Genomic DNA, 13,892 nt, shown 5'->3' with positions numbered 1-13,892 from the left:
ACAGGCCCTAAGTCTCAAATGAAATAATGTATAAATAAAATTTATATTTGTTCAGTCAAATTGTAATTATTTAGTTCAGCGCGGGTTCAGTCGACTGCTGACAGCGCGTCTTGTTCGCACACCTGTCTATAAAACATAAATCATTACTAAATATTATAAATGCGAAAGTTTAGATGGATGTTAGAGTTTGTAGCCTTAACTGCTGAATGGATTTTGATAATTGCCATATGTAGATAGTTTGGAAGAACATAGGATACCTAATTTTGCTTTTTTTCATTACGAGAGACGGATTCGCGTGCGAAAGCTTATGACGTAATCACACTAATATTATAAATGCGAAAGTTTAGATGGATGTTTGTTAGTTTGTAACCAAAACTGCTGAACGGATTTCGATGAAATTTGGTATAGATGTAGAGGATTTGTAAGAACACATAGGCTACTTACTTTTGATTTTGTCAATTCCCCGCAGACGGAGTCGCGGGCAAAAGCTATTATATCAATTATTAGTTAAATTTTAATTGAATACATCGCGGAGGTATTTTAAATTATCGAGAAAAATAAACGGAAAAAATCTATAAAAGACTTACTTTGTTTTCTTTCTCAATATCAACTTGAGTCGTTGAAAATACATTTTCTAAATTTTTCACAATAGCCGTCCTCTTTCTCGTATATGTTTTAACAGAAGACATCGGTGTGAAAAATTGTTCCGAAGGGGTTGAAGATGGGGTGAAAAACTCCTCAGTCTTTGAAACTGGAGTACCCTGGTCCTGACTGGCTTGAGTCAGTAAGATCTTTACCCTGGTTGGCAAAGGAGTTGTGGTCTCAAACTTTTGCGTGGTCTTTGGAAACGTTGCTGTGGTCTCTAAATCTGACTTTAGACTAGGAGTCATATCTGGTTTAACTTTGGTCTTCGGAACCGGAGTGGTCTCTACTTTTACTCTGGTCTTTGCTAGTTGATTTGTGGTCTCCGCTTTTATTCTGGTCTTTGGTCCTGGAGTTAGGGTCTCCAAAATTGGTCTACTTATCACCGGCTCTGGTATTTTAAATTTCGATTTTTTTACTTCTTTTATTGGCTCTTTTTCATCATAATTTTCACCGTCTAAATTCAATTTACTTATTTTATAATTCAATGAGGGCAATTCGTTTTGTTTGACAATTTTATTTGTCCCTTTTAATGGTATTTTCTTTGATTCTGGTGTTTTTATTAATTCCGTATTAGGATTTAGAGATAAATGTTCCATCTCTATTTCTAACGCATCTTCTTGTTGCTTCTGTATCGCATTTTTCAGTCTAGATGTTGCTATCAGTAGATTATTAATTTCTGTTTGTAAATACAGATCAATTTTGATTTCTTTCGTAATTTCGTCCAATCTTATTAGTTTATTATTAATATTAGTGAAATCGTTCTGCGACAATTCCATATAACTCTCTTCTATCAATATTTCTGCTTCAATCAATCCAACTTCTTTATTCCAATAATTTTTAATTATTTCGCTTATATATTTTTCACACTTCAATTCTACGCTATTTAAAAGTTTCTCCTTAGCTAATTTCAAAGCTTCTGTTGCACCATCGAAGTAATTCCTTGCTATATGAAAGTCGTTACTTCTGTAGTACATAGAAGCTTCTAGAAGACAAGTTCTGGTTGCTATTAAGAAGCTGTAAGGAACTTGGCAGGCGTAGCATTGACAGATTTTATTATGTTTAAGGAATTCTGGCATTGTGAATGATGACGTCACTAAGGGAGAACTTGGACTGGTCTGTAATCTTCTAAACGTAGTACTTTTTAGCATTGTTTCTATTTGTGTGTGTTTTGGTGTATGTTGTTCTTCTTTATGTATTGTATGAGGTTGTATTTCGTTCGTCGGTTGCAGACCTAGGATGTGTTTGATGCGATCTATATTTACCTGTGTAGAGTTGACAAATAGTGTTAGAAGAGCAAATAGGTTTTCTAAAAAGTAATACATTAGTCAGTTGGTACTGTCATTGACAGATTTCTTAAAATATAAACGACCAGTCAGTCGGCATTTTTATTGACGAATTTCTAAAAGTGAACAATCAGTCAGTCGGCATTTTCATTGTCAAGTTTGTAAACAGTAAATAATCAGTCAGTCGAATGAACTATGAATTTCTAATAAGTAAACAATCTGTCAGTCGGCATTTTCATTGACATATTTCTAAAACGTAACCAGTCAGTCGGTCGGATTAATTGAAGAATTTCTAAAAAGTAAACAATAAGTCAGCATTTTCATTGGAAAACTTCTATAAAGTAAACAGTCAGTCAGTCGGCATTTTCAACCAACGTAAACAGCCAGTCAGTCAGCTTTTTCATTGACGAATTTCTAAAAATTAAACAATCTGTCAATCGACATTTTTATTGACAATTTTCTAAATAGTAAACAATAAGTCAGCATTTTCATTGGAAAATTTCTAAAAAGTAAACAATCTGTCAGTCGGCATTTTCAACTAACGCAAACAACCAGTCAGTCAGCTTTTTCATTGGCAATTTTCTAAAAAGTAAACAATCAGTCGGCTTTATACCGACTTATGAAGTGTGTCACTTACCTCTGCATCGACAGCATTAGTATCTATATAAACGGTATATATATCCGCAGTGATGATAGCACTAGCGGGGCGCAGCGCGGCGCACAGCGCAGTGCGCGCACGGCGCCACAGCGCGAGCGCGCGGCCGCCGCGCCCCGCGCACAGCGCGCCCCCACACGTATATGTACGGAGTAACAGAGAACGGTATCGACGTGATACCCAAGTTGTTTCTGTTTTAAAGGAAATTCTATCAGGACAAAGTGCAGATTGACTATAGTTAGTCAAGTCAAACCAACCCACAGCGCAAGTTAAGTATACTTAAGACGTCCAGTCATCAACTTAGGGTAAACTACGAACTCTAAGTGGGGAGGTAGATGGTAATGTGAACCAGTTGATGGTAAAAGAGACAGGTTTGTTAAATTTGGTCTTTTCTAGAAGGGGGCAACTTTCTTAATATTGGTCTTACCTAGAGGGGGGGGTGGCAGCTCTCGTTATTTGGTTTTCAAGAGGGGGAACAGGTTTCCTTTACTTGGTCTATTATAAAGGGGGCAGCTTACTTAATTTGGTATTTTATAGAAGGGGGCGGTTTTCTTAATTTGGTATTTTATAGAGGGGGCAGATTTCTTAAAATTTTCCTTTTGGTCTTTTTAGAAGGAGGAGGAGGAGAAAAATATTTCAAATACCACGATTCTCTAGGCTAGATACCCCCCAAGTATAAATACGTAAGTTTATATGGATGGATATTTGTTAGATTTAGTAAACTAAACTGTTGAACGGATCTCGATGTCATAGATATAAGAAGACATAGACTCGATTTTTTTATTAGTAATTAAAAATAACTGGAATTTCAAACGAATGAAGCTTTACGAACCTTATACAATCTTATGGACGTGATTTTAATGGAATTTGAAGTTTCAAGGCTCTATTATTCAAACGAAAGTTAAAATTATAACTACACAAGCTACTTACCATTATTAGTGACAGTGACATAATGTCTGAGAGGAGCTGACACTCTCGTCAGTGTGTCAGGAGTGTCAGAAATCTGCGCGTGAGCCTCCAGCAGTCTTCCTACAGCTAAGTCTACTGTACACAAATTATAAGGGAATAAGACGAAATATTATAAATGCGAAAGTTAAGATGGATGTTTGTTAGAGTTTGTAGCCTAAACTACTGAACGGATTTCGATGAAATTTGGTATAGATGTACAGGATAGTCTGAAAGAACACATAAGCTACTTGCGTTTTTCTATTCCTCGAGGACGGGGTCGCGTGCGAAAGCTAATATTAATATAAAGAGGAAAGATTTGTATTTTTGAGAAAATTGAAACTCAAAAACTACTGGGACGATTTCAAAAATTCTTGCACCATAAGAGTTACGTTATCATAGGCTATGCTTTTTAATACTTTTTTTTATTTAACTTGGGCGAAGTCGCGAGCAACAGCTAGTTTTATACTAGCTGTTGCCTGCGACTTCTAATTAAAAAATAGCCTATCTTACTCTTTGATAAATTACCTTTCTAATGCTGCAAGAATTTTTAAAATCGACCCAGTAGTTTTTGAGTTATATCAATACATACAAAAATACAAATGTTTCCTCTTTATAATATTAGTTTAGATAAAGACTATAGTTTTAACCGACTCTCCAGTGAGAGCGCCTAAAACGGCCATAAGTGTCAATCTGTTTGGTTTGTCTGTTCGTTAATAAATAATGTTATTTTACATATAAAACTTACAATTAACTTCCTCTTCTAATATCCGAGCTTGTACGAACTGCAGCAATTTATCACTTGTACAAGAACCACAGCGATCGTAATACATCTAAAAGAATATTATAATTAAAGAAACCGATTAAAAACCGGCCATAAGTGACACAAGTTTAGTACGTGGAACAATAACCCTTTGAATTTGTCGACATAATCGGATATAACGACTGAGTCCTTAAAAACCGGCCATAAGTGTCACAAGGGAGTTTAGTACGTGAAACAATAGTTTTAAATATGTATATGATTCAGTACAGTGATAATCGCTTTTTATCCTATTAGCTTTCGCCCGCGACTCCATCTGCGACGAATTATAAAAAATTAAAAGTATCCTATGTGTTCCAGACTATCTACATGAGTGACAAGAATCGAGATCCGTTCAACAGTTTAGGCTACAAATTTAAGCCGGTTATTTTACTAATATTGTAAATACGAAACTTGTTTTGTTAGAGTTAACCTAAACTGAACGGATCTCGATGATTGTCATACATGTAGATAGTCTGGGCAACAGACTATTTAGTTTTTTTTTATCCTACGCGTATGGAGTCGCGGGCTAAAGCTATTATAAACACAAGAAACAATAATTTTTAGACCAAAAACACTTATAAACACACTCACAGCTAAATCACATGCGAACACTAGCATCGCCTCCAGGTGTTGCTTGGATGATATCAATTCTTGCCAATATTTAATAGCGTTTGTCACCATTTGTTCAACTCTGTCTAAGGGCTTGTTCACATATTGTAAAATAACTCCTACATTACAGATGTAGGCTTTCCTAAGAAGAAAACGTTATTATAGTCGAGGAATTTTATTTCCTATGGAAGAAATGTATTTTGATGTTTGATAGAATTTAAAACTTATCTATACTTAATACTATCTGTTGCTTGCGACTTCGTCCGCGTGAAGTTAAAAAATAATAAAAAATATATAATAGCTTACGTTACTCAGTGATAAAGTAGCTTTATAACGGTGACAGAATTTTTAAAATCGCCCCAGTAGTTTTTGAGTTATTTCAATACAAACAAAAATACAAATCTCTCCACTTTATAGTATTAGTATAGATTATAATGAGGACAGATTTGTACTTTCTAATTTTTTGATTTTTGTATTGCAAAAACTCAAAAACTACTGGTCTTTCAAAAATTCCTTAACCATTAAAAAGCTACAATATCACTGAGTAACGTAGGCTATATTATTTTAAATTTATAACGGGCGAAGTCGCGAGCAATAGTTAACGATAAAATAAATGGAAACTTCTGCAACCTAGAATAAGAATGATTAATTTTTAACTAAACTAACATAAAACATAGGTATAAGCGTCAAAAAACATGCAAAAATAATTTAGTTTGACTTAACCCTTAAATTCATGATTTTTTTCTTTTTGAATAACAAATTAAACATAGATTAAGGAAATAAACATAGTAAGAAAATGTTTTTCCCAAATAGTTTGTGTAAGGAAGATAATACCGATGCATAAATCATCAAGCAAGGGTTAAGTGAGATCTAAGTGTAGTCAGTCAGTGTTGTGGCCACTCACTTGTCCCCGAGGCGCCGGGCCAGCTCGCAGCAGACGTGGGCCAGCTGTAAGCCCTGCTGTACACGTTGCGTGTACAGCAGCTGCTGAACAAACACTTCAGCTATCCTTAACGAATGCTGAAGAGTCGGATTAGCTGGAAGATAAATTAACATACAGTAAACTCCTATAACGCGAGTTTTCATAACGCGGAATTCCATATAACGCGATAATTAATAACAATTTGTAAAGAACCCGCTATAAGACGAATTCTTATAACATATTATATATATTCTTATAACGGATATTATCCTCTATAACGATTTATAAAATGAGTTCCCTATATGGCGAATTCTTATAACACGGTAATCACCCTCTATAACGCGAATATCGACAACAGTTAAAAAAAGACCCCCTATAAGGCGATTTACGGCTGGCTTTTTGAAAAATGTATTATAATGCTGAACCAACAACCGCGTTATAGGAGGTTTACTGTACATATTACTAGTATAAATGCGTAAGTTCGTATGTATGTTTGTTTCTACGTATCTCAAAAACGGATTAACAGATCTTGATAACCACAGACGTAGCTTTTAACCCGGACTTGTCCGCGCGGAACTTAAAAAAATTACACCTCTTCTATACTTAAAAAGGAAAGATTTGTATTCTTGTATGTATTGAAATAACTCAAAAACTACTGGGACAATTTCAATTTTTTTTGACCATTTAAAAGCTACATTATCTCTAAGTAACATAGGCTATATTTTGAACATACATACAAGCTAAAAACACCTCAAAAACGTGAAAATGATAAATGTTTACATTCCAGTTACAATAAAATGTGAAACTCTGTAATGTTTAAAAATAATTGTTCTACTTAATCATATAAATATTATAAATGCGAAAGTTACGATGGATGGATGGATGTTAGCGTTTATAGCCTAAACAGCTGAACAGATCTCCATGAAATTTGACACAGGTTTAGAGCATAGTCTGGAAGAACACATAGGCTACTTTTTATCCCGGGAATAGTTACGGTTCCCGTGGGATTCATTAATTTAGTTTTTTAATGTTTACTCGATCATTCTGCAAGTTCAACATATCTTATTGAAATTTGGCACAGATATATAATAAAGTCTGGAGTATACATGGGAGTATACGAGGTTCATCCCCGAGATGTCCGGTTCCCGAGGGATACGTAGTTTTTTGTTATTTATATAGTTCGTATGTTTTCTAATACCACGCGGACGAAGTCGCGGGCAACAGCTAGTAAATAAATAACTTTTATGTTATTTTCTAGTCTTACCTGTATTTAATTTAGGTAATATCTCCGTCCATAGTTCAACTGCTTCTACAGCGTGTTTCAAAGCAGGCTGTTCTTGCGGCAGAGTTCGTAAATTTTTTATTTGTTCAGGATTTGAAGTCTGAAAAAATTAATAGCTATTTTTATCTATACTAATATTATAAAGGCGAAAGATTTTTATTTTTGTATGTATTGGAATAACTCAAAAACTACTGGGACTAGAACTAGAACTAGAAACTAGGGACTAGAAAGGTAATTTTTCTGTGAGTAACATAGGATGTGTTTTCAAGCTTGTTTCATATGAAAATAATTAAAAAACATAACCTATATTACTCACTGATAACGTAGCTTTTTAATGGTGAAAAAATTTTAAATCATCCCAGTAGTTTTTAAGTTATACTAATGCGAACAAAAATACAAATCTTTCCTCTTTATAATAGTATAGACTTGCTTTCGCTCGCGACGTCGTCCGCGTGTAATTAAAAAAACAAAAGTAAGTAGTTTATGTTTTCCATATTATCCTCTACATCTATGACAATGATAGAGATCCGTTCAGCAGTCTAAGCTACTCTAACATCCATACATCCAAACTTTCAACATGTATTTTCAACTTACCGCATCAATTTGTTTCCATCCATATTTCTCTGTTGCTTCAGAAATATCGTATTCACTTTTTAAAAATAGTAAATTAGCTTGTATTATTCTTTCTTCTATTTTCTTTGTCTATAAACAAAAAAAAAAACATAAGCCTAATAATGGTAAAATATAATACTTTCGCGACGTCATCTATTGATGAGTATGAATAATCGAGCTGTTTCCAGAATGTTCGATCGCCGCGAGCAGCGAAAATGACGTTCTCGAAAAGATGTCTCGAATATTCGAAACGGCTTCCAGAATGTTCCATTCTGAAATTTATGTAATTCGGACTATCGAGAAAGTTCTGGAATAAAATGACAAATGAATAACGACAAGAAGATCGAAATTCGGGGTACTGGGGAAGTGTACTGGGAAAAAGTAGTCCTGAGCGAAAAATGGTGTTCTGTGTGCTCTGTGTCAGTGATTCTGTATTTTGTGTGTCGTGGAGTGTTGTAATTCGCTATAACTGTGAGTCGTCAATAAATTAAGGCAGAAAATTTGACGTTTTAACTCTATCCCTTATATTCGTAACAATAATAACAGTTTTTAAGTTATTTCAATACATAGATAAAAGGTTTCCCGCTTTATATTAGTCAATTAAGGATATATCTTGTTTTATCTTTGCATGTAAGTTTGTAGCTTTGTGTTTTAACAATTGTTACTTACCGGTTTCTGTTGAATTCTTTGTAACATTTCAGCGACAATATTCTTATAATAATCAGAATGTATTGTTCGAACTGCGTTCGGAGTTTCCATCATTATTTCGTATAAAATACATAATAAATCCTCTTCATTTTCACCTGAAATACATAGGAAATACGAATTAAGAGACACCATTAAATTAATCTGTTCTAAAATAATAAAACGTAAACACAATGTTATGCAGAATATAAGAAATAACAGCATATTTTTTAATATTACTTTCTTAATAAAATTCCCTACACTTATAAGCTATATCTGTACTATTATAATAAAGCGTAAACACACACTTCTTTGTTGCCTAAGATGTCAACAATTACAGCATATTTTTGAATAATTCTTTCTTTAATAAAAAGCCTGCACTTACGTCACGCTTTAGGCTATATATTTTCACGCCATTGAACTTAGGGGGTAAAAATTTTGGATAAAAACCCTAATGTGGGAAAGAGACCATAAGTTGCTGCCAATATCAAGGTAGCAAGATTACCTAGTTTTGTCATGTCATGCCATTTTGACATTTGCAATTGAAAATTTGACGAATGTGAACAATAAATTGAAATTTTTATAATTTTATGCGGATGAAGTCGCATGGGAACAGCTAGTAATATTATAAATATGAAAGTTTAGATGGATGTTTGTTAGAGTTTGTAGCCTAAACTTAATGGATCTCGATGAAATTTGGTATAGATATAGAGCGAAGTCTGGAAGAACACATAGGCTAGTTGATTTCGTTTGTTTTTAATTCCACGCGGAAGGAGACGCGGGTGGAAGCTAGTAGTCTATTTATTTTCACGCTAATTAATTTAGGGAGTGTATAGATTGGTAGAAAAAGGTCATATGGGAAAGGGACAAAAACTACAAGCCAATCGCAAAGTTAAATTGCTGGTAATTATAATTGTTAGGGAAAGGCCTCTGTTGTAATTTTAACATTTGATTTACATTACTTAATAATTTATAATAGTAAAGAACTAGGTGTTGCTCGCGACTTCGTATACGTGAAATATAATACTCAGCGACAACATAGCTTTCTATTGTTGAAAAAGAATTGCCCCAGTAGTTTTTGAGTTATTTCAATATATACAAAAACAAAAATATTTTCTCTTTATAATTTACAGTATAGATAAAATATATTTATATAGTGTTCGTATGAACAAGGGAACAGATTAAGCTACCGTGTGAACGGACCCTTACCTTTCAACCACGATGTATGTAGATTTTTAGTTAATTCATTCAAAGACATCCAAACACCGGCTATGGGTACTATAGACGGCCATAGTTTGACGTACATTGAAAATTCATGTTTCAATAAAACACTGAAAAAAAATAATATATCTAAATATAAATAATAGAAAATTATATTAGTATATTGCTCGCGACTTCACTCGCATGCAATTAAAATATATATGTAAAAATATTGCCTATGTTACTCACTGATAACATAGCTTTTTAATAGTGAAAGAATTTTTGAAATTGTCCCAGTAGTTTTTGAGTTATTTCAATACATACAAAAATACAAATCTTTCCTCTCTATTATATTAGTATAGATTAACAAATTGAATCATTTGAAATCTTACTAATATTATAAATGGCAAAGTTTTGATGTTTGTTAGAGTTAACCTAAACTGCTAAACGAATCGGTAATCTGGAAGAACATAGGCTACTTTTGGGTTTTTAACTATAGTGTGTCTAAATAATTTAGTAGGGATGGGTTGTGTAAAATCAGTCATAAATCTTTTCGATTTTCATTCTTATAGCACTTGGAACCGATAGATTCATAGTTATAACTTATGAATTAAAAAAAACACTGTTTTCTTATTTTTATTATCATCGTGAAATTCTCTACACTATAATCAATACTAGAAATTAGTTAACAAGTAAATAATAATTTTAGTTAAGTTCGATAATTATTTAAACCGAATATCGATAGTTCGTAATTCGCTACGTGTTTCGTCACTACGATACCTGTCTATTAAGTACGGCTTTGCCTTCATACAAATTTAATTCGATACTACATATGCGATAATCAAACTACTCTATCTTATGACAACGCGGATGGATTCAAAATATCAAAACTCACCTGAACTTCAACTTGGAGAAAAAAGGCTTCAGATTTACATAATCTTTCTTCTCCGATAAATCTTTACAAACAGATAAAACCGTTAAAATTTGTATAGCTTCATTACCATCATTTTTCAACGCTTTCGCTTTGATATCCATTACTAGACTCATATATTTTTCATGTAACCCATCTCCGGAGAATACCAAACTCAGATATGCTCCCTTGATAGCTTCATCAAACAGCATACAGTCTAATTCACTTATGCTTTTATTATAAAATGCTCTCGATATATTCGTAAATTCAGCACTTTTCACATTAAATAACTCAGTTTTAACATATATATTGAACATTTTTATTGAATATTCATAGAATTTCGCTTTATTCAAATATATAGCAGTATTATGTACATCGGCTTGTAATTTCTTCAAACATCTCTCGTAATTTGAACAGTTCAATTTTTTCAATTGATTTAATATTGCATATTGTTTTAAAACTATATCAAAATAATTTTGAAATATCATTTTTATATCTAGATTTTTTTCTATAGATATATTTATTATATTTTTGGCTAAAAATGTTAAACGTAATGCATCATGTAATCCAGTTTTAACACTGCAGTTATCACATTTAGATATTTGTTGGGTTATATATAATTTCTCGGTTAAATATATAATAATTTTCAAACAATTCTGTATTGTATTACTAAAATCCATTTCGTTATTAATATTAATAAAATAATCAATGAAAAGTCGTAATAATTGTGATATATAAGGGTAAGTGGCATACATAATTTTTTTATATCCCAACTTTTCCGCTGTCTCACAATTATTTTGGAAACCTTCTAATACTGAATTTATATAATCTGAATCATTTTTATACTTGAAAATACAGCAGAAGCAGTTCAAATAAATCATTTGCAAGCAATGAAATATATCTGAACAATGTATTAATAATGATATTATTTTTCTCACAAGAAACTCTAAATCGGAGCCTTTGAAATTAACTTTCGAATCATTATCAATTATAACATATAGACAATCATTCAATTTTATATATATATCTATTGCTTCTTCATTTGTAATACTTTTAAACAGCTTTATATTATCTTTGGTTGTAATGCAATCAAAAATATTTCTATAAACCGCCATCAATTCTTCCGTTTTCACATCACTGTATAAAAAATGTAATTTTTTTATAACAAACGTTAAAATATTCGAACAGAACTGTACTGGATTGTATATTTTTATTAACATTTTAATATCTTCGTTTAATTTTTTTAATAAATCATTGATATTTCTTGATGATTTCAATTTTTCTATATAAAATATTCTATCTGCTAGAATACTCCAGTATACTTTGTAATGGTCTCTTTGGAGCAATTCTTCGGTAACTTCGAAAGGCATGTAGGACAGTTTTAACAATAACGCTGCTTGTAATATTGTGTCCTGAAAATAATTTACATGTTTGTTACATTTTTATTTTTTTTATAATATAATGTGGCAAACGAGGAACCGGCCACCTGAATCCACCGAAATGGAAAGCGACCGCTGCCCATAAACATCCGCAATTGCAGATGTGCTGCCTACTCTTCATTGACGGAGGAGCCGCACATAAAGGGGACATTTCCCCTTCCTATGCGTCTACTCCACCGTCAAATCCACTTTCCCTTCCCATACTTAGAAAAGGATAGAAGGGACTATAATTAGGCCGGCACCACACTCATCAGACGAAACGCGGAATTGCTTCCACTTTTCGCCTATTTTCTATATGGTCGTGGTATTGCTGGGGGAGAGCCGGCCATGCATAACATAGCTTTTTATTGGTGCAAGAATTTTTGAAATCGACCCAGTAGTTTTTGAGTTATTTCAATACATACAGAAATCCAAAAATTGGTACACTGCGGGATTCGAACCCAAGACCTGTATATTACAAGTCAAGTACTTAAACCACTGAGACACCGACGGTCAATCTCTGATGAGATGATAATCTTACTACTACTATAATTGCGAAAGTTTAGATGTATGGATGATTGTTGGAGTTTGTAGCCAAAACTGTTACATCTTGGTGAAATATGGCATAGATGTAAAATCCGTAAGGTCCCATAGGCTACTTACTTTTGATTTCTTTTAATTCCGCGCAGTTGGGGTCTCGAGAGCAAGGTAGTAGAACATAATTTAGAAGAACACAGTCTATTCAAGTATTTTGACCGCTAGTTAATAGTTACCTGTCTCACAAGGTATCTGTGTATATGATAAACACAAGCTAAAATCTTCACTTGGTCTGTCTTATCTAGTGGCCGAGTTTGTCGCACACAACACACTGATAATTCCAGCAACTGTGTCTTGCAGATCTTCTCCCTCCATATTGGTACTTTCTCGATGTTCCTATAACAAATATAAATAGTAACAGCTCAATAGTCTTAAAAGTAACTTCTAAATATGACTCGATTCCTGTCATTAAAGCTTGCAAATTTAGTATAGTTAAAAGCATTAGTAAATGAAAAAATCTGTTAAGACTGTACTAAAAACTAGCCATTATAAAAAATATAGCTTATGTTACTGATAATGTAGCTTTAATGGTGAAATAAATCTTGAAAGCGGTCCAGTAGTTTTTGAGTTATTTCATTTCATACAAAGATTCAAAATAGGACATGTTATGCAACGAGACGATGGGGACATAAACCAGAAAGTGTTAAGAATGAATGTGGATGGCTACAAAGGAAGAGGAAGACTGAAGAAAGTATGGATGGATTATGTGAAAGAGGATATGTTTAAGAATGGAGTGGATTCAGATATGACGGCTGATAGAGATGTATGGAGCAGCACATACTGTGCCGACCCTCTATAAGGGATAAGCGCAAGTTGATGATGATACGAAAATTATAAAAAATATAAAAACTTTGTTTTTATAGAAGCTATGGTTTCCGTAAATCCAAGATTGGTTTGTTGAAACTCTTTTATGTTTCATCAAAAATAAGTCATATGAAACTTAAGTATTATTTTAATGAATAAATACCTGCATAGTATACATAAGACATTCAACGAAAAAGAACCTCTGTCTTTAGCAGGCAATTCTGTTAAAATACTTTTGTATGACTCGTACACTTCTTTTAAATTACACGAATCACTCTCAGTACCATGAGCTTTTAGTTTAGCAATTAAGCTATTAGCCTTGTCGAATTTATCGCCTGACATAGTTCCTTTAATCTAATTCTAATATTAAAAAGTAATTTTCTCGAAGTTCGATTTGTAAAGTTTTAAACTTTTTGTCCGTTAAAAATGTCAAACTAGGGATGTGCAGTTTTCGGATTTGGTAATTTATTTCAATTACTGACCTCTGTAAATAACTATGGTTTTAATACATAATTTTAATTTTA

At 33.0% G+C, this 13,892-nt stretch overlaps 1 protein-coding gene across 2 annotated transcripts; it reads right to left on the bottom strand.

The window, feature by feature from the left end:
• On the bottom strand, positions 1-13,782 carry LOC106107659. 2 transcript variants are annotated; one of them, XM_013288622.1, is made up of 14 exons: positions 13,532-13,782; positions 12,741-12,900; positions 10,535-11,961; positions 9,649-9,770; positions 8,425-8,558; positions 7,738-7,845; positions 7,126-7,243; positions 5,844-5,976; positions 4,922-5,081; positions 4,277-4,361; positions 3,514-3,627; positions 2,566-2,774; positions 588-1,907; positions 1-126 (listed from the first exon to the last, which is right to left on the bottom strand). In XM_013288622.1, exons 1-14 carry the CDS (start codon positions 13,708-13,710, stop codon positions 76-78), a joined length of 4,320 nt encoding a protein of 1,439 aa, XP_013144076.1. In that variant the 5' UTR covers positions 13,711-13,782; the 3' UTR covers positions 1-75. The 2 variants fall into 2 exon arrangements, with proteins under 2 accessions (XP_013144076.1, XP_013144077.1); XM_013288623.1 differs by having other exon boundaries at positions 3,514-3,624.
• Between the last annotated feature and the right edge of the window lie 110 nt (positions 13,783-13,892).

The sequence above is a fragment of the Papilio polytes genome, unplaced genomic scaffold (assembly GCF_000836215.1).
Source record: "Papilio polytes unplaced genomic scaffold, Ppol_1.0 DF821956.1, whole genome shotgun sequence".
In the NCBI taxonomy this organism is placed as follows: domain Eukaryota; kingdom Metazoa; phylum Arthropoda; class Insecta; order Lepidoptera; family Papilionidae; genus Papilio; species Papilio polytes.
The sequence above is the reverse complement of the archived record's forward strand: the minus strand, read 5'-3'. Positions and strand labels throughout refer to the sequence as shown.